This window comes from Heterodontus francisci, chromosome 1 (genome assembly GCF_036365525.1).
Source record: "Heterodontus francisci isolate sHetFra1 chromosome 1, sHetFra1.hap1, whole genome shotgun sequence".
NCBI lineage: Eukaryota > Metazoa > Chordata > Chondrichthyes > Heterodontiformes > Heterodontidae > Heterodontus > Heterodontus francisci.
In genome coordinates this window covers 39533306-39561261 of record NC_090371.1, presented here as the reverse complement: position 1 = coordinate 39561261, position 27956 = coordinate 39533306, and the positions used below count along the sequence as shown (strand labels likewise).

The 27956-nt window shown below is 42.5% G+C and overlaps 1 protein-coding gene across 16 annotated transcripts in view; it reads left to right on the top strand.

The window, feature by feature from the left end:
* Positions 1-27956, top strand: part of ctbp1 (C-terminal binding protein 1) — a 365789-nt gene that overhangs the window by 321850 nt on the left and 15983 nt on the right. For all 16 annotated transcript variants that reach the window (XM_068029415.1, XM_068029405.1, XM_068029396.1 and 13 more), the window contains 4 exons: positions 15113-15257; positions 19060-19266; positions 20029-20243; positions 21409-21539. In XM_068029415.1, the coding sequence (XP_067885516.1) occupies positions 15113-15257; positions 19060-19266; positions 20029-20243; positions 21409-21539 (698 nt within the window). The remainder of the gene's footprint in view (positions 1-15112; positions 15258-19059; positions 19267-20028; positions 20244-21408; positions 21540-27956) is intronic.

Sequence of the window (27956 nt, the reverse complement as noted above, 5' to 3'; positions counted from 1 at the left end):
TTCTATTGCATGAATCACAAAAGCTTAGTATGCAGGTTCTGGAAGTCATAAAGAAGGCTAATGGAATGCTATCCTTTATTATGAGAGGAATTGAAAATAAAAGTAAGGATGTTATGCTCCTGTTATACACTGCATTGGTGAGACCACAACTCGAATACTGTATGCAGTTTTGGTCTCCTTATTTAAGGAAGGATGTAAATGCTTTGGAGGCAGTTCCGAGGAGGCTTACTAGATTGGTACCTGGAATGAGCGGGTTGTCTTATGAGGAAAGGTTGGACAGACTGGGCTTGTTTTTACTGGAGTTTAGAAGAGTAAAGGGAGACTTGATTTAAGTGTATAAGATCCTGAACGGTCTTGACAAGGTGGATTTGGAAAGGATGTGGAAAGGAGCACTGTTTTAAAATTTGGGGTCTCCTTTTTTAGGACAGAGATGAGGAGAATTTTTGTCTGAGGTTTGTGCAACTTTGGAATTCTCTGCCTGAGAAGGTGCTGGAGGTGGGGTCATTGAAGATTTTTAAGGTGGAGGTAGATAGATTCTTGTTAGGCAAGGGAATCAAAGGTTATCAGGGCAGATGGGAGTGTGGAATTCGAGACGTAAGCAGATCAGCCATGATCTTATTGAATGGTGGAGTAGGCTAGAGGGGCCGAATGGCCGCCTTCTACTCCTAATTCATATGTTCGTATATTCCAGGCTGAGTTGGACAGATTTTTGATCTACAAGGGAGTCGAGGGTTATAAAGAAACAAAGATAATTACAGCACAGGAACAGGCCCTTCGGCCCTCCAAGCCTGCGCCGATCCAGATCCTCTCTCTAAACATGTCGCCTATTTTCTAAGGTTCTGTATCTCTTTTCTTCCTGCCCATTCATGTATTTGTCTAGATACATCTTAAAAGACGCCATCGTGCCCGCATCTACCACCTCCGCTGGCAACGCGTTCCAGGCACCCACCACCCTCTGCGTAAAGAACTTTCCACGCATATCCCCCCTAAACTTTTCCCCTTTCACTTTGAACTCGTGTCCTCTAGTAATTGAATCCCCCACTCTGGGAAAAAGCCTCTTGCTATCCACCCTGTCTATACCTCTCATGATTTTGTACACCTCAATCAGGTCCCCCCTCAACCTCCGTCTTTCTAATGAAAATAATCCTAATCTACTCAACCTCTCTTCATAGCTAGCGCCCTCCATACCAGGCAACATCCTGGTGAACCTCCTCTGCACCCTCTCCAAAGCATCCACATCCTTTTGGTAATGTGGCGACCAGAACTGTACGCAGTATTCCAAATGTGGCCGAACCAAAGTCCTATACAACTGTAACATGACCTGCCAACTCTTGTACTCAATACCCCGTCCGATGAAGGAAAGCATGCCGTATGCCTTCTTGACCACTCTATTTACCTGCGTTGCCACCTTCAGGTAACAGTGGACCTGAACACCCAAATCTCTCTGGACATCAATTTTCCCCAGGACTTTTCCATTTACTGTATAGTTCACTCTTGAATTGGATCTTCCAAAATGCATCGCCTCGCATTTGCCCTGATTGAACTCCATCTGCCATTTCTCTGCCCAACTCTCCAATCTGCTGTATTCTCTGACAGTCCCCTTCACTATCTGCTACTCCACCAATCTTAGTGTCGTCTGCAAACTTGCTAATCAGTCCACCTATACTTTCCTCCAAATCATTAATGTATATCACAAACAACAGTGGTCACACGTCTCCATTTTGAGAAACTAATTTATGGGGGTGGAAAAGTGAAGTTAAGGCCACAATCAGATCAGCCATGATTTTATTGAATGGCGGAGCAGACTGGAGGGGCTGAATGGCCTACTCGTGCTTCTATTTCTTATGTTCTTACTCAATATTTTAATGTGGAGAAATGTGTTTTGTTCCTGCCTTAAATTAATGCTTCAACAAAAATCTTGGCCCTGATATTTACTGGGAGGTCAGGCTGGGTAGGCTGAAAATGGCTGAAGAATCCAGCAAGGCCAGGACCTCCGTGTCATTATTTTTGATCTGTTCCCAGTAGTTAGCCGAATTGGCCGGCAGGTGGGGGAGAAAATGCCAGTGGCGGGAGGCTACAGCCTGGGGACCCATGGGGACAGATCCTGGCAATAGGATTGAGGGATGATCAGATATCCTGGAGCAAGGATTAGGCATTACAGCTGAGCAACAGGGTGGGGTTGTTTGATCGGGGGTGCTGGGAGGGGAAGTGGGGTAGAAATGGTCAGAGGTGGGCGGCACGATTAGACGCGGCGGCGGGGAGGAGATGATGGGACATGGTGGACACCAGGGAGGGGTTGTAGAGGGCGATTGGACATCATGGTGATCGGCAGGGAGATCAGATGTTACGGTGTGGGGGAACGATCGGACATTGTAGCTTGGGGGGGTGGGGTGGCAAATGGATATTGTAGCATAGTGGGTGGGGGTGTGATCAGACATTGTAGCTTGGGGGGGAGGTGGGGAGATTAGACATTGTGGTTTGGAGGGTCGGGGGGGGAGGCGATCGGACATTGTAGTTTCGGGGGCGTGTGGGGGGACGATCAGTCAGACATTGTAGTTTGGGGGTAAGGGAAGGGACAGGAGTCCTTGGGTAGGAGTTCAGGAATTAAGAGTGGGGAGAGAAGCTCTGACTGGAGCTGTGGAAGACCAAAGGATTTCTTGAGGGTCAGGAGGTGCTGTCCTGATCCAGGAGATGTGCTGTAAAAGGCACTTGCCTCATGGAGCTGATAGCTTTCACCTCCCTTTTACTGCGAGGTTTCCTGACTCCTGGGAAACCTGGCCGCAGAAGCAGTGAATTTTAAATTTGGCGACAAATTTCAGTGAGAGCTCAGTTTGAGTGTGTTAATTGTGTCCTACAATTGTCTCCTTAGAGAGGTGATTGGACGCCCCAATATCTGGCTCTGTAAAAAGAGGCTCTAAGCATGTGCACGATGGGTTGGGGTCATGTTTCCCATATTGTAAGTCTTTAACCTCCATCCCCCCATAACCTTCTCCCATCCCAGTGAGGGGGTGGGGTAGGGGATTAATATTGAGCCCCCTGTAGTTTATTCCTAACAAATTTCCTGCCTCTCCTATTCGCCTGGGGAAGGTGTTACGGATACTTTCTGGTAGCAGGCATTTTATTCTGTCTATGTAAACCTACTTGAGTGTGTTTATACAACAATGTCATCCAAACTGTATTTTGTCTAAAATGATTGGAATAGATTTGCCCTTGGGAAGGAGTTACTAAAATAATAAATATTTCTGATTTTCGTCAGTATTTATTCACAATGTATTCACTGGCTTGTTCCATTTTTCGCCTTTTCTTTCTCTGTGACTGGAAGATATTGGCTGACTCTGAATTGAGAGCCAACATTTTATGTGTCAGGAACTTAGTGAATGCTGAAGTTAGTACTGAATATTGTCATTTTTATTCTTAGCACAAAGATGGCAAATGGAGTATACTCAATGTTTCTGAATTCCTGTGGTGCTTATTATATTAATATTCATCCTTTATATTCACTCTGTCTACTGTTGTATAGCTGAAGCTGACCAAAAACTATAGTTAAGTGCCAACAGTATTCAAAAGAATGAGCCGGTTTAATTTCATTTATGAAAACATTCCTTTCCTCTCAAGTCCTTGAATGTGCTTTCGTTGACTGAACCCATGTCCATCTTTCCCACAACTACATGTTTGAACCTCTCCCGACAGGTTACCACCCCTGCCATAGCACTGAAATGGCCCTGATCAAAGTCACATGATATTCTCTGACTGAAACCACGGTGCACTGTCCTTCATACTTCTTAACCTGTCTTCAGCCTTTCACATAGTTGATTACACCATCCTCCTCCAATGCCTCTCCTCTGTTGTCCAGCTAAGTGGGTCTCCCCTTCCCTGGTTTCACTCTTACCTAAGCACTCGTAGCTGAAGAATCTTCTGCAATGGCTTCTCTTGTCGCCCCCACACCGATGCCTCTCGAGTCACCCAAGGATCCATTCTTGACTGCTTCCTATTTCTCATTTGCGTGCTGCCTCTCAGCGATGTCATCTTAAAACTCGACATCAGGTAACATATGTATACTGACAGCACCCAGCTCTACCTCACCACCATCTCTCTCAACCCTTCCATTGCCTTTGTGTTGTCTGACATCCAGTCTTGGATGAGACAAAAATTACAGGCACTTGGAAAGGTGTGAGTTAGTTAAGGAGAGCCAGCACAGATTTGCAAAAAGCAGATCGTGTTTCACTAATCTAATTAAATATTTTGATAAAGTAAAAGAGAAGGTTGATGAAGGGAATGCAGTGGATGTTGTCTCTTTGAATTTTAAAAAAGAATTTGATAAAGTACCACAGAAAAGCCTAGTTCACAAAATTGAGGCTCATTGGAATAAGCAAATCATTGTCAGCTTAGATAAAAAAAATTGGCTTAAGGACAGAAAACAGTGAGTCGTGATAAATGGTTATTTTTCACAAAATCACAGAATTGTTATAGCGCAGAAGGAGGCCATTCGGCCCATTGTGTCCGCACCAGCTGTCCGAATGAGCAATTCACCTGATGCCATTCCCTCGCCTTCTCCCCGTAACCCTGCACATTCTTCTTTTTCATATAACTGTCTAATTCCCTTTTGAAAGCCTCGGTTGAACCTTCCACCAGTGCATTCCAGAACTGGAGAATGGTAAACAGTGGTGTTCTCTAAGGGTCAATGCTAGGACCACTGCTTTTTTGATGCATATAAATGATTTGGATATTGAATATAGAGTAAAATTTCAAAATTTGCTGATACCAAACTTGGAGGTGTAGCAAACAGTGACGATGATACTGATTGACTGCAGTAGGACATAGATAGGCTAGCAGAATGTGCAGACAAGTGGCAGATGGAGTTTAATGTAGAGAAGTGTGAGGTGATGCATTTTGGCAGAAGGGATAGAGGCAATATAGACTTAATGGCACAGTTCTTAAAAAAAAAAATGTGCAGGGACAGAGGGACATGGGGATTCATGTGTCTCATCTTTGAAGGTGGCGGGCATATTGAGAGGTTAGCAAAGCATATAGGATCTTGGACTTCATAAATTGTGCACAAAAGCAGGGAAGTTATGCTAAATCTTTATAAAGCTCTGGTTAGGCCATAACTACAGTATTGCGCTTAGTTCTGATCACCACACTTTAGGAAGGATGTGAGGGTCCTTGAGCGAGTGCAGAGTAGATTTACCATGTGTTCTGGGGATAAGGAAATCTAGTTACAAAAGGTTGAAAACGTTGGGATTGTTCTTCTTGGAGCAAAGAAGATTGAGGAGAGATTTGATAGATAAGTACAAGATTATGACCTGTTTAAATAAGGTAGACAAAGAAAATATGTTCCTATTAGCTGATAGTTCAAGGACTAGGTGACACAGGGTTAAGGTTTTGTGCAAGAGATGGAAGGGGAATGTGAGGAAGAACTTTTTTACGCAGCAAGTGGTAATGACCTGGAACTTTCTGCCTACGAGGGTGGTGGAAGTGGAGACAATCAACGATTTCAAAAGGAAATTGGATGGGCACTTGAGGGAAATAAACTTGCAGGGCTACTGGGATGGAATGGGGGAATGGGATTGACTGGATTTCTCTACAGAGAGCATAGACTCAATGGGCACAATGGAAGCCTTCTGTGCTGTAATGACTCTATAACTCCAAATAAACATTGGGAAGACCAAAGCAATTGGCTTTAGCCATAAACTTTGTTCCCGAGCCACTGATTCCATCTCCTGCCCTGGCCACTGTCTCAGACTGAACCAGAGTGTTCACACTTGATGCTGGACTGAACTTCTTCTCATATATCCTCTTCATTGCAATGACTGCCTGTTTCCAGCTCCATAACATTGTTCCTCTCCACCTCTACCTCAGCCTGTCTAACTCCTGAAACCCTCCAGGCTCAACTATTGCAATGCTCTCCTGGCTGACCCTTCCCATCCTCCACCTTCTCTAAATTTGAGCTCATCCAAAACATTGCTATCTATATCTTAACTCTCAAATCCTATTAACCCATCACCTATGTGCTTGCTGACCTACATTGACTCCCAGTTCACCAGTGCCACAATTTCAAAATTCTCATGCTTGTGTTCAAGTCCCTCCAAGGCTGCACCCCTCGCTACTTCTGTAACCATCTCCAGTTTTAAAACCTTCTGAGAATTCATACATTCCACCCCACTCTGGCTTTGTGCATTTCCCAATTCTTTCTCCCCATCTTTGGCAGGCATGCATTCAGCCCTAAAGTTCTGAATTCTCCCCCTCCCCCGCCACCTCTCCACCTCCTCCTTCTCCTTTAAAATGCTTCTTAAAACGTACCTCTTTGACCAAGATTTTCATCACCATTCCTAATATCTCTTTCTGTGACTTGGTGTCGCTCTTTATTTGATTACACTAATGTGAAGCACCTTGAAATATTTTATTATGTTAAAGGAGGTATATTAATTAAGTTTTTGTTGTAAACAGAACAAAGGATGGTCAAGAGACTTCATAAGTTTAATTAATTTCTCAAAAACCTGGATATCATTTGTATTGCAAAGTTAAAGGATTTGCTTTGCCATTATAATTTTTTTTTAATTTGTGAAATCAAGGTTTGTTCTTATCCTGTGTGTGTTTTTAAACAGTTTATTAATTATACATGTGTGGCATCAATGTTGGTGAAACCTGTAACTGAGATCATTCACTTGGAAAACCTGTACTGTTATGTTGTTACAAAGCTGAGTGCTGTTTCAGATAGACTTTGCATAATAAATAGATAATAAATACAAGGTCAGGAAGTATAATCTGACCAGCCTTTCTATCTGAAAAGAATACTCTTTAATTAATAATGCCGTGTTTGTAGTGACTGTAATGGAATTATAACAACAGTGGTGTAACATTACTACAATATTGTTTTCTAATTGTCAAAGCAGCTATCTCGGTCACCTGTAATTAAACACTCGCTGCCTGACTTCTACAGATTTTCCTCAACAGACACCAATTGCCCTCGTAGAAAGGCAATGCATTAAAAATTTCAAAGAACTGCAAATTGAATCCGAAACATAAATAGATTTTCACGCATTTTACCCTCTCTCTATTGTGCAGCAGCAAGAGTCCTGATGGCTCCACTTCTGCTGAAATTATCGTTCAGACCGCACCCAATGATGTCAGTGAGAGCTCCTGCATCTCCCATGAATTCTATGCTATCACTGTATTTAGAAAATCTGTTCCTTAAAAGGAAAAACGTGATGGGCTTAGAAGTTTGATTATGCTGTACCCATTTTACGGATGTAAAATTGATGGCTAAGTGTCCGATATGACGGCGGCGTGTAGGCATTCTCTCCAAGCCAGAGGTGCGCTACATGCCATGTTGGTTCAGGCATCCTGTAGTGGCACGTATAAGTCAGGGGTCTAACGTCTTGGTAAAATTGGTTTGTGACTGACCAGAATTTGCACCATGCGAGTGGTCAGTTTTCTCAGGCACACATCAGCCAAACCAGTGGTCCTTAAAGGGAGCACTGAAGCTGCTGCTCAAAAGGTAAGTTTCAGGTTTCTTATTCCTCCTGGTTCCACATTAAAAGAGACCCCCGCTTCCTCTTCCACACCCTTCCCTTGGCTCACAATTGTTAACTCCTCTAGATTTTTTTAACGGAATTTAAAATGTAAAAAACATTTTCTGTATTCCAATGCTGAGTTATGAAATTCACTTGAAACTTGTTAAAATTCAGGATTCCTTTAATGTGCTATAGTATTATTATAGAGTAGAAATTGTACAATGTGTAGCCTTTGTGAGTAGCCAAATGAAAGGATTCTATATTCAAAGTCAAATGCTTTTGTAATGTCTTTTGTTCACTCATTGCGAGGGAGGGTTTTGACATTTGCAGATTACTCTGGTAAATGTGAAGAACTACATACATCAGTTTTTTGAAAAAACTAAAATAGACAATTTATTTCTTAAAATATTTTCATGTGAGGTGACAGCAATCTCTCAATTAATGTTTTTTGTATAGAGTTTTAGTTTAAAATGCAGTGCCTTATAAGATGCTGCGAAAAGAATTTTGAATATTTTTTGACAATCTGATGAAATTGTTCTTTTACGCTGGAAAATGCTACACCATTAGAGATGATGGCCACAGTATTTGTGGGGAGGGAGCATGGTAGGGTGGGAAAATCCATTGAGACCAGGAAAGTGGAGGCTATGCCTAATTCAGCAGCAGGACCTCCATTATAAATGTTTTCTTCTGTTTCTAGCCGAACAGCCAGCCAAATTGATGGCCGAGAAAACCAGTGACAGGAGGCCACAGCCAAGAAACCTTGGGGACAGTCCCCTGTAATCTGGAGAGGGAAGGAGTGAGAGATTGGGGCTTGGTTTTGGGGAGGGGAAATAGGCCATTGCGTGAGGAAGGACAGAGAGAGCAAGGCTTGGATGAAAAGAGACCATTGCAGGAGGGGGAGAACAAGAGATAAAGGCTTGGAGTGGGAGAGAGAGAGAGAGAGAGGATGTCACAGGAAGGAGGGGGAGAGAAAGATTGGGGCTGGAGGGAAGGAGGAGGTCGGTGATCGCGGAGGAGAGAGGCTGCGATCGTAGCGGGGGGGATACTGAAAGCTTCCTTGATGGCTTGGGTGGAGCACTCCTGCTCCTCTTGGCCCGTAAGGATGCTGCAAAAGGCACTTACCTTTTGAGCCGACAACTCCTGTCTCCATTTTACTGCTAGGTTTCCTGAGCCCTTAGAAATCCTCGAAGCAACTATTAAATTTAAATCAGACTCCCAACTGCACTGTGCATGCCTGATTAAAATATGTTAATGAGTGGCGGGTCAGTTGCATGCTGTAAAACCCACTGTCGTAAAATTGGTGGCAGGTATGTATGCAGCAGGTTGGAGTCACAGTCCCCACCTGTCGTGAGAAGGTTAATATCGAGACCTATGTTTTTGATGCTTCTGTAACACTGTATGACAACACAAAGGGATAAAGTCTATTAAGGAATTATAGAGATTTGGTTTTCTTTACTGAATAAGATCTCCGTTCTCGTATCGCTAATGCTTGCTATTCATGCTTATTTTGTTTTGGTAAAAGCAGCTGAAATTGACACAATATGGCTTTCTGCTATTTAAATCTTAGTTAGGCAGCAAGCTATTTGGTGACATACGGTAATGTATAATTAAATATTTCAGATCACTTGGGGATTTTCTAGATTTAAAAATGAGTTATGTATTTACGTTATGAAATAAATGACAGCTGTTTGAAGGATCTTGAAATGATCTATATGCTTTGCACAAGGGAAAGGTAGTGTGGTTTGGAAACTGGTGGTGAGCCTGGAGTGAGTTATCACTTGGCTGGAGACCAAGTGGATTCTTTGGAGCATGCTATATTTATATGGTGCATATGATGAGAACTTGATTGATCTTTTAGAAGAATTGCCAATGTCAAGCTGCCTTTACTTGTCACCCATCCATTCTGTCCTTTGGAGTATCTAACTGATTTGGAGAACATATTTAGAAAGGAGTTGTATGCTTTAAGAATGTTGATGAGTGAGTTGTGATGAATCGAGGAAAAGCTCCCCTCTGTCACTGTACTCTTAACTTCCTACGATTTTTGATATTTCTTTGAACCAGGGTTTTCGAAGTACAACTGTTAAATAGGCTGAGAGTCTCAAAAGGATGGACTTTCTGTCAGAGTGCTGTCAGGGGAGATCTCTTTCCCTTGGTGGTTAGTTGTGCTTTCTTTAAATAAAATTACTTAATGGAATGTGAATGCCTGCCTTGGTTTGCCAAGGGACCACAGTGCAATTATTACACTGGCATTATAATAGTGATGCCCACATGCCCTTTTTAAGCTCATATTATCCATGAGACCCACCTTCTGCTCCTTGACCCCATTCTCACAAAACTGTTGACTGTCCAACTTCCCTTTGCAATCCCATGCCAGGTGATATTATAAATTGCTCCCTTTCCTTTCAAAATTGCGTCATCGACCCCTCTTCAAATAAACACACCCTCAACTACTCTTTCCTTGCAAACTGCCACCCCATCTGAAAGCCTTCCTAATGTTCATCTTTCCTGGAACTCTATTTTTGAAGCTTTTTAGTCCGGTTTCTTTCCCTGCCACAGTTCAAACAGGCCTAATCAAAGCCACATTATCTGTGACTGACTGTCAACATGGTGCAATTTCCCTCCTCATCCTGCCTGACCTCTCTGGAGCCTGTCAAATAGTTGACTGCCAATTCAACGTCTGCTCTCCATTGCCTGGCTCAGTGGGCCTCCTATTGTCCCATTCTTACCTATCCAATCGTAGCCAGAGCATCTCCAGCAAGGGCTTCTTTTCCTGCTCCTATATTGTTTCTGCTGGAGTATCCCAAGGACCTATCCTTAGCCTACTCCTTTTGCTCATCTACATATTGCTTCTTCACAACACCATTTGAAGACATTAGATCAGCTTCAATAAAGTATGCCAAGACTACCCAGCCCTACCAGTTAACCCTTGTACTGTTTCTGTGTTGATCGACTACTTATCTGACTTCCAATGTTTGATGAGCAGCATTTTGCCTCACTTAAACATCGGGAAGATAGAAGTCACGAACCCCATATCCTTGCCACTGTTTCCATCCCCCTTCCTTTTCCCTGTCTCTGGTTAAACAAGACTGATCCCAAACTCTACATCTTGCTCAACTCCAAGTGATGCTTCTGACCCCATATTCTCTACATCACAAGGTGATGTACTTCCAGCGACGTAGCGTCACCCATCTCAACCCCTGCTTCAGCCCACGTTCTGCTGAAATCCTCATCCATGCCTTTGACACTGCTGGATTCAATGCTGTCTTGTTAGAGGCTTTGTAAACTTCAACTGTTTGGTTTTTGGTTCGGCCACATTTGGAATACTGCGTGCAGTTCTGGTCGCCACATTACCAAAAGGATGTGGATGCTTTGGAGAGGGTGCAGAGGAGATTCACCAGGATGTTGCCTGGTATGGAGGGCGCTAGCTATGAAGAGAGGTTGAGTAGATTAGGATTATTTTCATTAGAAAGACGGAGGTTGAGGGGGGACCTGATTGAGGTGTACAAAATCATGAGAGGTATAGACAGAGTGGATAGCAAGAAGCTTTTTCCCAGAGTGGGGGATTCAATTACAAGGGGACACGAGTTCAAAGTGAAAGAGGAAAAGTTTAGGGGGGGATATGCGTGGAAATTTCTTTACGCAGAGGGTGGTGGGTGCATGGAACGCTTTGCCAGCGGAGGTGGTAGACGTGGGCACGATAGCATCTTTTAAGATGTATCTAGACAGATACATGAATGGGCAGGAAGTAAAGAGATACAGACCCTTAGAAAATAGGCGACAGGTTTAGATAGAGGATTTGGATCGGCGTAGGCTTGGAGGGCCGAAGGGCCTGTTCCTGTGCTGTAATTTTCTTTGTTCTTTGTTTCAAAACTCTGCTGCTCGTATCCTATCCAATACAAGTCCAGCTCACCTATCACTGCTGTTCTTGGTGGAACGCATTGGCTCCTCTTTCCCACAATGTAAAAACCTGATGCCTACGTTTAAATCCCTTCATTGGCCTTGCCTCTCCCGAGCTCTATAACTTCCTCCAGCCATAAAATCACGCAAGACTTTCTATTCCTCATATGCATCACCCCTACCCTTGATGTCTGTGTTTTCAGCTGTCTGGACACTACATTCGGGAATTCATTCCCGAAATCCCATTGTCCCTTCATCTGTAAAGAGCTTCTTCTGACTGACCTCCATTTTGTCTAATTACTGCTCTGAAATGCCTTGGGACATTCTTCTTTGTTAAAGTTGCTATATACTTGTAAGTTCTTGTGGAAAGTTTAATGTGAAATATGATGGGTAAAACTTGATCTCCAGCTTATATACACACAGTGATGACTTCCTTCTCTTCCTTTGTTAGTATTATCACTGAGCTTTATGTATGTCGCAATGTGGTCTTTTTTCTGTTCCTTTGTTAGCGTTGTGGCTGCACTTGCAATATTTAGTTATCCTTTGTGGGCACAGGATGTAGTTACATTACTAGGTCACTTTTATAAAATTGTTTGCACTATCTGGTTGACAGTAGCAAGGCCACATTTATTGCCCCAAGAATGAAGCACTGGGCCTCCCATTTCAACTCATACACTCCCTGTAATGGTACCAATATTTCTCCTGAGCAGTACCTGGCTGGTAACTCTCCAGCTGAACTGTGAAATGCAAGACGTTGTCCATTGTTATAGAACATTTTCAAACAAATTACACTGGCAGTGAAACTGATGAAGCAGATACGTGGGAGGAGGGAAGGTTGTTATGGCAAGTACAATTAATCTCTGGCTTCTCAAAAAGGAAATTGAACAATTTAGAGGGAGATTAAGAAATTTAAATACCATCAATCCAAAGGCCACTGACTGTGTAATTCTTAGCAGAATCACAAATAATAATAGCATTTCATTCTCCTCTAAGACAGATTATGCAGGATGTGACTTCTGACCTCGGACAAGCAGATGTAGGAAAGATCACTACTCCCTCCCATATCCTTTGGAACTGTCCAGTTGTCTGTTAGAAAGGCTTGTCATAAAAAAAAATTCTGTAATCCAGCCTTGTGTACTGTAGGTGACCTTTCTTTGGTATGTGGTATCCATTTCAGATTATAAAACTTGTTTGTAGAGGCAAGCAACAGTGAACTTTATTCCTTGAAAAATGTGATACAAGTAGCTTTTACTTAATGGCTGGAAGAAATGATCCAGATGTGTTCCTTTGGGAAAGCAGCACATAAAAGCAACACTTACAAGGACAAGTATATTAAAGTAAAAGCAAAATACTGCGGATGTTGGAAATTTGAAATAAAAACAATAAATGCTGGAAAACACAGCAGGTCTGGCAGCATCTGTTGAGAGAGAAACAGAGTTAATGTTTCAGGTCTGTGACATTTCATTAGCTCAGTCCGCAAGCATGACCCCGAGTTTCTGGTTGCTTGCCATTTTAATTCACCACCCTGCTCTCTCGCCCACATTTCTGTCCTCTGCCCGCTGTAGTGTTCCAGTGAAGCTTGACTTAAGCTCGAGGAACAGCACCTTATCTTCCGATTAGGCACTGTACAGCCTTCTGGACTCAACATTGAGTTCAACAACTTCATACCATGATTGCCATTTTGATTGATACATAGTTTTAAAAAAACAGTCGTTAACTTGTTTTTCATGTTTTTGCTTTTGGCCAGAGCTGATCATCATTCTGCCATTAACACTGTCTCTGGACAAATACTTTAACTTTTACTGTGACTATTACCACTCCCTTTGTCTTTTGTTCCATGACATCTTTGTCATTTAATCTCTCCTGCCCTCCATCCTATCACAGACCTTCCCTTTTGTTCTTCTTCCCCCATCCCCTCCTTTCACTTGCTCAAAACATTTCTAACCTTTGCTAGTTCTGAGGAAAGGTCACAGACCTGAAACGCTAACTCTGTTTCTTTCTCCACAGATGCTGTCAGACCTACTGAGTATTTCCAACACTTACTGTTTTTATTTAATGTATATTAAAGGCTTTGCAAAATTAGAAGAGATAGTCATGCTTATCCCAACCCCTCTCAACAGCTAGTGTTTTGTCTCTGGCAAGCTGCTACTCGCAGAGTTGAAAGAATACTAGTCCAAAATATTGGTCTTTGGATCTCACAGTTTACCTTTTTATATTGTAATAATTCTTACATGCAGCAGTAGAGCTGACTATATTATATACAGTTCATTTATTTAGGCCTGTGTGTATTTCTGGAAAATCCTACTCTATTCATATCACATCTTCATTGCAAAAGTGCTGGAAGGAGTATCCAAATGTTTTCTCTCTGTGGCCATTCAGTTGCTTATGGATGGAAATGGTTGTCTGCCACATTACTGCCACTATCACCACAACAACCTGGGGTTGGCTGGAGATTTCTATCCCTTTTCACATTCTGGTGCTTCCTCTATACAGGTTGAAGCTCACGAACCTTAGTTGGACATGTCTGTTGTGGAATTTTGTTACTGGTGAACTTTTATCTGTATGAGTTATTCTGCTTTTTATTTAAAAGCAGTATTAATAAATGAAATGAGAAAATTTGAAGAAAGTGAGACAGAGAAGTTGGTGTTATTCTGTTTTCTGGCATTGTTTGTACAAATCTATGGTACAATATGCCAAGTAATAGTAATTTCACTTTTTTCTGAATAAGTAATTTTTGTTTTTTATTTTCACTCAGAAACGTAGGAAAATTTACAGCACAGAAGGAGACCAGGCACTATTTAAAAAAAAACAGGAATTTTTAGCAGATAGTTTGTACTGCGATTTAAAAACATGCATATTTTAAAAGCTCAGAAAGGAACTCAATCCAGAATTGAAATGAGAGTGAAAAGGAACATTTCTCTGGCAACATTTCCTAGAACTCATGAATTTCTGCTTATAAATAGGAAGTAGTATCGATAGCTGGAAGTGCACAAATAGCAGACTTCAGTCCAATCTTGGGTTCCCAAAAGATTTCAGGGACTGGTTACTACAAATATTTGATTGTTTGTTTTAATGGAAAACTTTCAATCTGTTTACACATTCTGATTAATTAATAAAGCTGCAAGGAACTTAATGCTTTCTTTTCATGCAATTCATGAACTGAAACTCCTTTTAATTTGCTACAGCAAATTAATAGCAGATGGGTTATAATCAGATTGCCCAATGCTTCATTTATTGGTTCTAGCCAGGTAGTGCTTTGTTTATACTGTCTGGCGCAAATTGCAAATCTCTTACCCAGGATGGAGCTCTGTCCATTGGCGCTCTCACAGACGTAATGAGTTTCCCCCTCAATGGTTAAAATTTAAATGTTTAAAGAGAGGGAGTGTCTATGTGCTCTAAATATTTGATACCACTCTAGTTAAATTTAATAAGTACCCAGGAGCTACAAGCATTTTTGTGCAAGGTGCCAAAACTAAATGTGCGAGACTAACATCACTTCTCCACTGTTACTTTGGCCTCTAACTCTGGAGTTATACTGTAGCCATATGTTGCTGTGTAATGGAAACTACTTTGCCCCAATGTTAAAGTTGCTGCACAAATGCACTCAAAAAGACTTTCTTAAATTGTGGGCCTCTAATCTACGTCAAATCTTTTACTAAAAATGGAAAAGTCTTGCTAAAATATTTTCCTTCCTTCCCTAGGTACTAAATGAAGCCGTGGGTGCATTGATGTATCACACGATCACTTTAACAAGAGAAGATTTGGAGAAATTCAAAGCACTTCGAATAATTGTCCGAATTGGCAGTGGTTTTGATAACATTGACATAAAATCAGCTGGAGATTTAGGTATGACTAACAGCAGTAATAATCAGGCTTGTTATTATTAGTGAACGTAATCCAAGGGAGATGTAATTTTGGGACTGAATTTACATTCAAAGACGATTGAGTTCTTTCTATAATTTGCCCAAGATGCCAAGAGTGCAATCACAATCCAATCCATTTGGAGACCCCTTTTTCTAACCAGGACTGTATTCGCATTCAGTGAGACCATTTTAATTTGAGTGTTGGGTATATGATATAATTCTGGTAACTCAGCATTGTCATTTGTACGAAAGTCTGATACAAAGTAGCCATTTAAAACCTCTGCTATATCTTGGGAGTCCACGTGAATCTGTCCTACACCTTCCAAATCCGCGACCTCTACCAACTAGAAGGACAAGGGCAGCAAATACATGGGAACACCACCACCTGCAAGTTCCCCTCCAAGTCACACACCATCCTGACTTGGAACTATATCGCCGTTCCTTCGCTGTCGCTGGGTCAAAATCCTGGAACTCCCTTCCTAACAGCACTGTGGGTATACCTACCCCAAATGGACTGCAGCGGTTCAAGAAGGCAGCTCACTACCACCTTCTCAAGGTCAATTAGGGATGGGCAATAAATGCTGGCCTGGCCCCCTGATTGCCTAACATAGTTGCTGTTGTTACCACAGATAGCCACTATATTCCTCTTCACCATAATTTCAACTGCTCTTAAAGCAACTTTTGTTGCCTTTAGGCGTCATGGTCACCGATCCCTGCTCTCCTGCAAAGTGAGAAAGGGGTCTACGGTTCCCTCTCTGCCTTCACTTGTTCTTACCATAACAGGATTTTATTTTAAACAGTGTTTTTAGCTCCCCCTTGGTGAATCCTTGTTCATCGCTTTCCAATTATAAGGCAAAGAAACCAGCATAAACATGTTTTCTTAGGTTTAAAGAAGAAAGGTTGCAATTTATTAAACTTAAACTCTAATTCGGTTAACCCCAATGGATACACGACGCGCCCACGCTAGCACGCATATGCGATACACACATGCAAATAGAGACCGAACAGAGCAGAAGAAATAAAGTGGAAAAGTTTGAGGCAATCTCTGAAGAGGGTTTTTGTTACGGATCTTCGAGCTCACTGTAGGGTCCTTGATTGTAGGTAGATCTTGCTTTTCGTTGGGGCCCAGTATTCTTCTTAAACCTTGTTCGCTGTAGGAGACGTTTCTCTCTTGGGGTTCATGTGTCTTCAGTGGATTTGGAGTTCTGTGAGAAAAAGGTGGGAGCAGACAAGAGAGGCTGTGGTGAGCCAGCCAGGAGAGGTATTTTCAGTCCGAGAGCAAACAGACATTCTGAGTTCAAACTGTTTGTACCATTCAGAAAACCCCAGGTTGCCAAGCAGGTTAGTTATGTGACTAACTGGTTTGACCACATCTTGTCTCTGTGGATTGTATCATCTTAGCAGGGCCTGGAATGCGCTTCCCTGCCTTCAATATCTGATTTTCAAAGTCCATTGTGGGTTAACTGGTAAGGGGAGTACCCTCTCTTGTCCCTATTGGTATGTAAATATATTCCAGCCAAATGTCTGGCAGCCCTTGCAACAGGCTTTCTCCTCTTCCCAGTAGCAATTTGAAATTTAATGTCCATGTGGTGAAATTAATATGCCTCATTCTTGGCAGGTGGTGGCCCAGCATGACAGTCTGTAAAGGTATTTTGTGAGGAAACATGGTCACATGCAGTGACGAGGAAGGCAATACAAAAGTAAAATACTGCAGATGCTGGAAATCTGAAATAAAAGCATAAAATACTGGAAATGCTCAGCAGGTCAGGCAGCAGTTGTGGAGAGAGAATTAGAGTTAATGTTTCTGGTCGATGACCTTTCCATTGACAGAACTGTTCAGATGATGAAAGGTCATGGATCTGAAATATTGGGTGCGTTTTCTCTACTTAGTTCCTCCCAAAATGGCGGAAGTATGAGCTGGTCGGGAACCCGGTGAAATCCCCAGTGGGTTGAGCATGACATTAGCATCACACTTCCAGGTTTTCTGACCATTTGGGGAGGGGTGGGCAGAATGACATGCTGGATCTGTCAAAGGAAGGATATCTAAATAAAGAGATCCTGGCATGGATTATAGTGGCTTCACTGCACTTGGATTTTTGAGGCTGCAGCAACCAGAAATGGAGAAGAGAGCTGGGAGGTTGTGATGTGGGATCTTGGGGGCTGCAGTGAGGTAATCTTTCCCAAGGATGGGAGGAAGAGGACAAGCAGGCATGGATGAAAGTGGCCGAGGAAGTCCGCAGCAGAGGTGTGGACCCTCTAACCATAGGAAAGGTGAGGGTCATAACCCTTTCAGGTGCCAAGCCCCACACTTCCAGCATTCTCCTGCACATCACTCCAAAGACTAACACAGCTTGCAGCTCCACTCATTTCTGTTTTTCCAGTCACCACCTCATTTCCCCATTTGAATAACCAACACTTATACTCGCCCTGATCTTACTGCCCTCTCTCATAATTACCTCCACAAATGTTGTCCTTCCTTGCTACCCACACAAGCCATTTCTAGCACTCTGCTTTCTCTCCTTGTAGGAGAGATTACACAACCTCAGCGAGAGGCAGAGACCCAGTGAGTGTCCCTCCAGTGTCGGGCTCTTTGGCAGCTACTGACAATGTGTGCCCACGTGGCTCACTGGGAAGGAGGTCTTGTTCCAGGAGGCTTCAGATGTCAGCAGCGACCTGCCGTGGAAACGTGAGCCTCCTGAGGTACTGGTGTTCACACATGTCGAAGGGGCTGCTTCTCTGCCTGTAGACTCTGTGTTGGGGGTTTCGTCTCCTTGGAAATGGATCTCTCTGGCCATCCCCTCTGGAGCGGCATGTGGCTCAGGTGAAGGCAGCTGGCGCTGGTGTTTGCCTGGTTTGGAGGGCTTGAGTTATAAAGAGAGATTGGATAGGCTGGGTCTGTTTTCCCTAGAGCGAAGGAGGCTGAGAGTGGACATGATAGAGGTATATAAAATGATGAGAGGCATAGATAGGGTAGATAGCCAGAGTCTGTTTTCCATGGTAGGGGTGAGTAAAACTAGAGGGCATAGATTTAAGGTGAGAGGGAGGAGGTTTAAAGGGGATCAAAGGGGTAAATTTTTCACACAAAGAATAGTGGGTATCTGGAATGAGCTGCCTGAGGAGGTGGTGGAGACAGGAACAGTAGCGACATTTAAGAGGCATCTGGACAGGTACTTGAATGAGCAAGGCATAGAGGGATATGAAATTAATGCAGGCAGGTGGGATTAGTATAGATAGGCATTATGGTCGGCATGGACGTGGTGGGCCGAATGGCCTGTTTCTATGCTGTATGATTCTATGACTAATAAAGCCTGAATCCTTGGTTAGAACTTGATAACCTATTTGAATATTTAAATGCCTTGCCCAACAGCTGCAAGGGGGTTCATTGCTCATCTTCAAACTCACCTGGGTGAAACCCAGAAGAGGGCGTGATGCTGTCAAGATCCTGACCTGACGTCACTTTTAGGGGATTTAACTCCTTGCACGCACCCAAACCCGCCTCCCTTTGCCTGTGAAAATTCCCCCACCCCCAACCACCCCCCCCCCCCCCCCCATTACCTCTGTTTCTCTCTCCACAGATGCTGCCTGACCTGCATATTTTCTAACATTTTCTGTTTTTATTATGGAAAGGACATTACATGGTTTTACCAAAGAAGTCAATAATGGACTATTTAGCGTTATTTATTTATGGCAGTGCTGTCCATCTTTACTGTATACTGCAATTAATTTATAAGACATTTGTCTTGATTTCAGTGAATTGACTTTAGAATTGTGTGTGCTGATTTTAGGTATAGCAGTATGTAATGTCCCAGCAGCCTCTGTAGAGGAGACGGCAGACTCTACAATGTGTCATATATTGAACCTGTATAGACGGACCACATGGCTCCATCAAGCTTTGCGGGAAGGCACAAGAGTTCAGAGCGTTGAACAGATACGAGACATAGCTTCAGGAGCTGCCAGGATTCGAGGGGAGACACTTGGTATTATTGGCCTAGGTGAGACAGTTGTTAAAACGAGACAGAAAATGGGTCCTAGTGTATTTTGATGTGACAAAAATAAGATTTTTTTTTTTGCCTTGTTGTGATTTAATGGTTGTTGCTTCAAATCCAGTCACAATACATGGAATTAGATAAAAATTATAACATGGTAACAGACTCTTCGACCTGACCAGTCTGTGTTGGCATTTATCTTCTACACGAGCAGTAGAATCAGCAATTAAAAAGAAAAATTGCAATTTAGATCCCTGTTACAAGCTTGTTTTAATACAGTGGGCTGAATTTTTTTCCAGTATCACAGCAGAAAATCTGGCAGTAAGCCACAGTGTTCCTGCCAGGGCTGCACCTTACTGCTGGGTCCCTCTTCCCCACCAACTACATGCAAGTGTTTGCTGTCTGCCCAACTCCCTGCAGCTGGCTAATGAAAGGTGGTAGTAGGCCCTGGGTATTGATGATAAGGCTTCAAAATTATTTTAATGCTTGGAGAGGGCCTAGTTGGAGGCCTGTGCTCCCTCCATTTGGACCTAATGCTATGATCTTAATTAAAAAATTTGGGGCTCTTCCACCCCTTTAAATCACCAACCTCCTCTTGTACTGTAGAATTTTCAACCTTGAAAGGAGGTACTGAAGTAGTGGTCTTATTGCAGGGGTAAAATTGCTAAATTTTATCCTGGGAAATTAAATCTCTTTTTATAATGTTAGCAATCATAGCTGTAGATAAGCTGTTGTGCTAATGGCCATTCTTTCCTTTCTATCTTATAGGTCGGGTTGGTCAAGCACTAGCATTGCGTGCAAAAGCATTTGGTTTTAATGTAATTTTCTATGACCCATACCTCTCAGATGGTATTGAACGTGCGTTGGGTCTCCAGCGAGTGAACACTTTACAAGATCTCCTCTTTCACAGTGACTGTGTGTCCCTACATTGCAGCCTGAATGAACACAACCACCATCTTATCAACGATTTCACTATCAAGCAGGTACATTTGTGGTTTTCCATTCATGTTGAACCATTTATAAACTCCTACAGTCTCAGTGTGGTCCCAGCAATCATGGGATCAAATTAGTGAGGCATCTATTGTTACAAGCATCGAGAGTGCAATAACTTGGGAGAGTACACATATGCACAGCTGCTAAAGTGACAAGAGTGGCGGTGCTTGTTCCTGTAAATGTCACCTCTCTGAATTAATACTTCTACGCCCTCACTTGATGTACATAATGGAATAAAAGTGATGAGTGTTTTCTTTTTAATTTTGTGTGCATGACTGGCTTTTGACAGTGTAGCAAACTTAATGGTTTGAAAGGGGTTACCCAGCCTGTTTAAGTGCTGAATGATTGGCTACTGCTTATGTTGACAGCAGACTCTGAATATTACAACAATGATTGTGTCAGATTATGACATTTGGATTATTGATTTAGCTGAAGCAAATTAACATTTTGGATTGCTTGATGAGTATTTGCAGTATATGTGAAACAGTTGTTTGTGTGTGGTCGGTCTCCAGAGTTTATACCCAGTTTTTTTCCCCATGGGTATTCAAGACTATATAATGCTCTCCATTCCATGTTTTATTGCTACATATATGATTACTAAAAAAGCAATCTGGTTGGAATGCTCCAATAAAACAGTTAAGTAAAGTAATCAAATAAAAACCATATTCACATTACTGCCGTCACAGATGTCTCACTAATATCAAATAGTTGACATGTTTGGCCTAAAAATGAAAGCAATAATAAACTTAGATTACTGTAAGAGATGAAACCATTTTAACTATGGAGAAATATGGAAGGGGGAGCTCAAATGGTAACATTGGATTTCTGAACATTTTGCCACTTTAACAAACTGTTGTTTTCTCTTCAAATGTCTGAAAATAACTCTGCTTTAACACTAATGAGATCTGTGTTCAGCTTCATTTATAGGTAATAAAAATGCTATTCTTCGCAAGGCACTCGTATCCTGGATCTGTTTTCAGCTTCGGTCAATTAAATGTGTAAATTACATTGGCTAAAGTGACAGATCATGAAACATTATTCTAGGCTCATTTTTAAAATGATTCTATTTAACTTGTCTCACTTTCTGATATTAACCATCAGAAAATGCTATCAGTTGCTATAGTTTTGATTTTTCATTTTGTTTTCCCTCTGCAGATGAGGCAGGGAGCATTTCTGGTTAATGCTGCTCGGGGTGGGCTCGTCGATGAAAAGGCACTGGCTCAAGCTTTGAAGGAAGGAAGGATACGAGGAGCAGCCTTAGATGTGCATGAATCGGAGCCGTTTAGGTATTGTCCAATCCAAAAGATTATTTTTCCAATTTTTGTCAGATTACTGTAAAAGGAGAAATTATGCCACCAAAAAAGTGGGGAAATAGTGAAGGTGGAGAGAACCTGTTAAAATAATTCCTCAATTTATCGAATAGCCCTTTGACGTTGAATATCTGTACTTCCTTAAAACCTTTGTAAAGTTCCGCTGGAAGGCTCTAACACAAGTTAAAACGAACGGGCAGGCGTCCGAGCTGAAACTTGGAGGCGCATGAAGAAATAGCGAGTATTAAGCGAATGATGACTAGCTGGTTAGCTGTACACCTGTTTTTGTAATTGTTCCATCCGCTGTTTTGAATCCACATGAATGACCAGGAATCAGAAATCCAGGTTGGTCATATTAACAGATGCTACTGAACTGGTGGGAGGGAGGTGGGGGAGGAATGATGTCTGATGGGGCAACCAAGAAACTACAGAATAACCTAGTCAAAATGTTACAAGTGGGAGATGAAATTTGATCAGTGCAAGATGTTTCACATTGGTAAAAAAGAATAACAGACGTACTCAGTGAATGGTGCTGACTATCTGGAAGAGAAGCTGAAAGGGACCACGTCTGGTTGTGGACAGCAATCAGCAAAGCAAATGAAATATTGAGTGATACTGCTAAATCATGGGGCTGATTGTCCTCTGCTTTGCACCCAGGCAGTGCTTATTTCCTAGCTGTGCGGCAGAGACCCACAGCACTGTTTCCACCCGATTTGCGCTACACGTAAGCTTTTCCCAAGGGAACATTGAACGCTTGCACATAGATAAAATTGCAAGCATTATAGTAACATTTTAATAAAGTGAGTCTTGCCATAATGCTCCATTTTCCCAAGCTCGGTGCTTGGCAGAGGCCCAAATGTTGGGGGTGCCCCCTCAGATGGAAGGATCTGGGGAAGAGATGGGCATCAAAGTTGCAGAGGCAGCAAAAAAAGTAAGGACTTTATTTTAAAATCAGGATGGGCATTGGAGCTGAAAGACTTCTGTCTCCTGTTATTGGATGGAAGGACTCCAGGCAGGGAAGCCATGCCTGCTGCGTCAGGTAACTCAAGCCCCCAGCGCCAGTAAACCTGCTTCTTCATCTCTGATAGCAAGCTCCTACCAAGGGACATGTTTGTGCTGGAGAATGTAGTTCTGGGTTTGGCAATCAGATCAAATAAAGGAGGGGAGTTGGAAGATCAGTCCTTGCAAGGATGAAGACATGATGCTAAAGCTACACAGTGCTCTGATTTCTGTTCACTAGTTTACTGGTGCTGGGGGCTTGAGATACCTGAGGCAGCAAGAATGCTTTGTCTGCCTTGAGTCCTTCTGTCCAACAATAGGAGACAGAAGTCTTTCAGCTCCACTACCCATCCTGATTTTTATTTTAAAAGTACATTTTTGCTGCCTTTGCAACGTTGATGCCTATCACTGCCTAGATCCTCTCATCTGAGATTAAAGGGAAATATTCAAACCCAGGAAGTGATTGCAGATTAATGACAAATAGGCTGTCCTGTACGTGGTGGCTGACTTGTGAGGAAAGGTTAGAGAGACTCAACTCTTCTGCCTTGAAAGGAGACAAATGAGAAGGATCATCACAGTATCATATGATACAGACTGGATTTGCAAAGGTTTAATCCAGAGCACTGTGAAGTATACAACACAACTGCAGAAGAAGGGACAATCTGGTAAAAGGCGAATTTAGGATTTTCAAACAACAAATAATGAATATTCAGAAGTTTTTTGATAGGATAGTGAGGCAATAAATCTGGAAACTTTTAAGGCAATTGGATGCATAGGAACATAGGAAATAAGAGCAGGAGTAGGCCATTCAGCCCCTCGTGTCAACTAGATCATGGCTGATCTTTTACTTCAGTGCCATTTTCCCACATTATCCCCATATCCCTTGATATCTTTAATATCTTGAAATCTATCGATCTCTGTCTGAATATGTTCAATGACTGAGCCTCCAGAGCCCTCTGGGGTAGAAAATTCCATAGCTCACCATCCTCTGCGTAAAGAAATTCCTCCTCGCCTCAGTCCCAAATGGCCTACCCCTTATTCTGAGATTCTGGCTGGAATTTTTCAAGCTCGCCGTGCGGTGGGGTGCACGCGCAGGATTTGCTCCGCGGAGCCACTGCGATGTTTAGCACGGCGGCTCATTTACATGGAGGGGCAGAATGCCCACCTCCGATGATGTAGAAGGGGCGGGCGCTCCAGCAACGGCATCCAGTGCCACCGCACAGGCACCAGCAGCAATTTTAAAGGCCTTCAGGCCCTTCCACATCATTTCAATGTTTAAAGTGAAAGGGGAGAGAAAATTAAACATAAAAATTTATTCACAGTTTCAATCCCCAGTCCCACCCCCCATGACTAATCACTTTATTAATTTCCCTCTTCCTCCCCCCCCCCCAAAATTTTTCTTCCAATCCCGAACTTCGCCCCCCCCCCCCCCCCGAACTTTATTAACTTTGACCCTCAACCCTTTCCTACCATCCCCTCAACCAATAGCAAGAGTTTTCTCCTCTTTCCCCCCACTCTTGTACTGAAAACTACACTCCTCCCTCCTCCTCACCAGTGTTCCGCCTCGGATCTCCGCATGGAGGTCCAAAGGCGCCGGAGTTCCAGCAACCGGCTATAATATCAGAGTGGGACGGCCGTCACGACGAGGTATTTATTCATTCATTACCATTTATTTAAATATTTAAGTTAATTTTCCGTCACTGAGTGGCAGGGGGCTGCCACAAGGCCTTGCAGTAATATGGGGCAGGGCCTTCCCTGCATCAAGGTCCGTGGCGGGCCTCTCCCTGAGGGATTTTCTGGGCCCCCCCGCCACGACCCCTGACATTGGGGGACTGGTAAAATCCATCCCTATGTCCCCTGGTTCTAGACCTCCCAGCAAGGGGAAATGTCTTTCCTGCATCAACCTTGTCGAGCCCTGTAAATTCTAGAGAATATAGGTCCAGTCTCCTCAATCACTCCTCATAGGACAATTCCGCCGTCCCAGGAATAAGTCTGGTGAACTTTCGTGGCACTCCTCCTATGGCAATTATATCCTTACTTGGATAAGGAGTCCAAAACTGTACACGATACCCCAGGTGCAGTCTCACCAAGGCTGCATACAATTGCAGTGAGCCTTCTTTGCTCCTGTACTCTCATCCTCTTGCACTAAAGGCCAACATAACATTTGCCTTCCTTATTGCTTGCTGCACCTGCATGTTAGCTTTCAGTGACTTATAAACAAGGACACCCAGGACCCTTTTGGATATCAACACTTCCCAATCTCTTCCCATTTAAGAAATACTCTGCATTTCTGTTTTTCCTACCAAAATGGATAACTTCATATGCCATGTTCTTGCCCACTCACTTAACCTGTCTAAATTCCCTGGAAGCCTCTTTGCATCCTCCTCACAACTCACATTCCCATCTAGTTTTGTGTCACCAGCAAATATGAAAATATTACATTTGGTTCTCACATCCAAATCATTGATAGAGATTGTGAATAGCTGGGGCTCAAGCACTGATCCTTGCAGTACCTCACTAATCACAGCCTGCCAACCTGAGAATAACCCGTTTATTCCTACTCTTTGTTTTCTGTCCGTTAACCAATTCTCAATCTATGCCAGTATACCTCCGATCCCATGTGTTTTAATCTTGCTTACTAACCTGTGTGGGATCTTATCGAAAGCCTTCTGGAAAATCTAAATGCACCATGTCCACTGGTTCCCCCTTTATCTATTCTGCTAGTTACATCCTCATAAATACTCCAACAGGTTTGTCAAACATGATTTCCCTTCCATAAATCCATGTTGACTCTGCCCAATCCTACCATTATTTTCTAAGTGTCCAGTTATGACCATCTTTTATAATAGATTCTAACATTTTCCCTGCTACTGATGTCAGGCTAACAGGTCTGTAGGTCCCCGTTTTCTCTCTCCCTCCTTTCTTAAATGGTGGGGTTACATTTGCTACCTTCCAATCTTCAGGAACCATTTCAGAATCTATAGAATTTTGGAAGATGATCACCAACGTGTCCACTATCTCTACAGCCACCTCTTTCAACACTCTGGGATGTAGATCATAAGGTCTCAGGGATTTATTAACTTTATGTCCCATTAATTTCTCCAGTATTACTTTTTTACGAATACTAATTTCTTTCAGTTCCTCATTCTCGCTAGTCCCTTGATTTTTTTTTTTAGTATTTCTGGGAGGTTTATTGTATCTTCCTCCGTGAAGACAGACACAAAGTATTTGTTTAGTTTCTCTGCCATTTCCTTATTCCCCATCATAAATTCTCCTGTCTCTGCTTGTAATGGGTCCACATTTATCTTTGCTAATCTTTTCCTTTTTACATACCTATCGAAGCTTTTACAGTCCATTTTTATGTTTCTCGTTCGTTTACTTTCATATTCTATTTTCTCTTTCTTAATCTTTTTCTTTGTCCTCCTTTGCTGAATTCTAAAATGCTCCCAATCCTCAGGCTTAGCCATGGTTAGATCGCCTTTTCTGTTGGGTTTTTGTGCCTCAAAGGAATGCCAATTTGTTGTAAACCACGTGTTAAATTTTTAACTGCTAGCCATTGCCTGTTTACCACCATACCTTTTAATTTAGTTTCCTAATCTACCACAACCACTTGCCCCTCATACCTCTGCATTTTGCTTTGTTTAGATTTAAGACCCTAGTTTCGGATTGCACCACATTACTTTCAAACTTACTGTAAAATTCTATCATATTATGGTCACTCTTCCCCAGAGGCTCCTTTTACAAGGAGATTATTAATTAGCCCTTTCTCAATGCACAGTACCAGATCTCAAATAGCCCATTCTCTAGTTGGTTCCTCAACACATTGTTCTAGAAAAGCATCTTGTATACATTCCAGGAATTCATCCTCCACAGCATTAGTGCTAATTAGGTTTACCCAGTCTATATGTAGATTGAATTCCCCCATGATTACTTGATGCCCTTTTTACAGGCACCTCCTAATTTCCTGATATATACCGTGCCCTATATTACCACTAGTGTTTGATGGCCGATAAACAAGTCCTACCAATGTTTGCTGTTTGTTACTGTTTCTTTGCTCTACACAAGCTGAGGCACTATGAGGTTTTTAGGAAAGGATGCGCTAGATGGATCAAGTACTTCTCTTTTGTTTACTTAATCAGTGTGAATCTATAGCTTGAATTACTTGGCTTACTAGTTACAGCCAGATACAGAGTAAAGCTGCCGAATTTAGTGCAGTACTGAAGGATTCAGAAGGGCAGTTTTTCAGTTGAGATGTAAAGCCATTTTGCATGTTCAGGTGTTCACATGGCACTTTTAAGAGAAGGGAGTTGTCCCAGTGACCTGGCCAAAATTCATCCCGCAACCAACCCAAAGCAGATTAACTAGCCATTTATCTCGTTGCAATTTGTAGGATCTTGCTACTTGCATATTGATTAGATTAGATTAGATTAGAGATACAGCACTGAAACAGGCCCTTCGGCCCACCGAGTCTGTGCCGAACATCAACCACCCATTTATACTAACCTACACTAATCCCATATTCCCAACAAACATCCCCACCTGTCCCTATATTTCCCTACCACCTACCTATACTGGTGACAATTTATAATGGCCAATTTACCTATCAACCTGCAAGTCTTTTGGCTTGTGGGAGGAAACCGGAGCACCCGGAGAAAACCCACGCAGACACAGGGAGAACTTGCAAACTCCACACAGGCAGTACCCGGAATCGAACCCGGGTCCCTGGAGCTGTGAGGCTGCGGTGCTAACCACTGTGCCGCCCTTAATGATGATGGAACCAGCAGTTTATCTCTTTAACCAATGAGATTTAAAGATTGAGAAAGAAAAATAGGAACAACAATGAAATAATGTGAATTAGAGTCAAATCAGGTAGAGAAAGAGAAAGAAGACCCAACCGCCATATTGGTGATTGGCTGCCATATTGCCTGCATAACAATGGTTACTGCATGTCAGATGTAATTCATTAGGCCAAGAAGGACATCTATAAATGCCAGATTTTTCTTTCCCAACACCAAGCCTAAGCCTCAGCCTCAGCTCCACACACCTGTGTGATTGTTTTTGTGGTTCTTACACTAGCCATCCAGTGGTTTTTCTGACTCAGATTGTCAACTATTGTTGAATTAGGGACAGGTTTGCATTGTAGGCTATGCCCAGCAGGAACTGGATTGAGACGTTCCAATGTACCATGTAGGACCTTGATAACTACAGACACAGATGTAAAAGATCAATGTCTAAATAATCAGTTCTTCTATAATTGTGTCAGCTTTGACTTACAGGTAGTACTGTTGCCTCCAAGTCAAAAAGTCATGAGTTCAAATCTCACTGCAGGATTTGGCCATGTAATCTAGGCTGACACCAGTGCAGTTTTGAAGGAGCATTGTCGGAGCTGCTGCC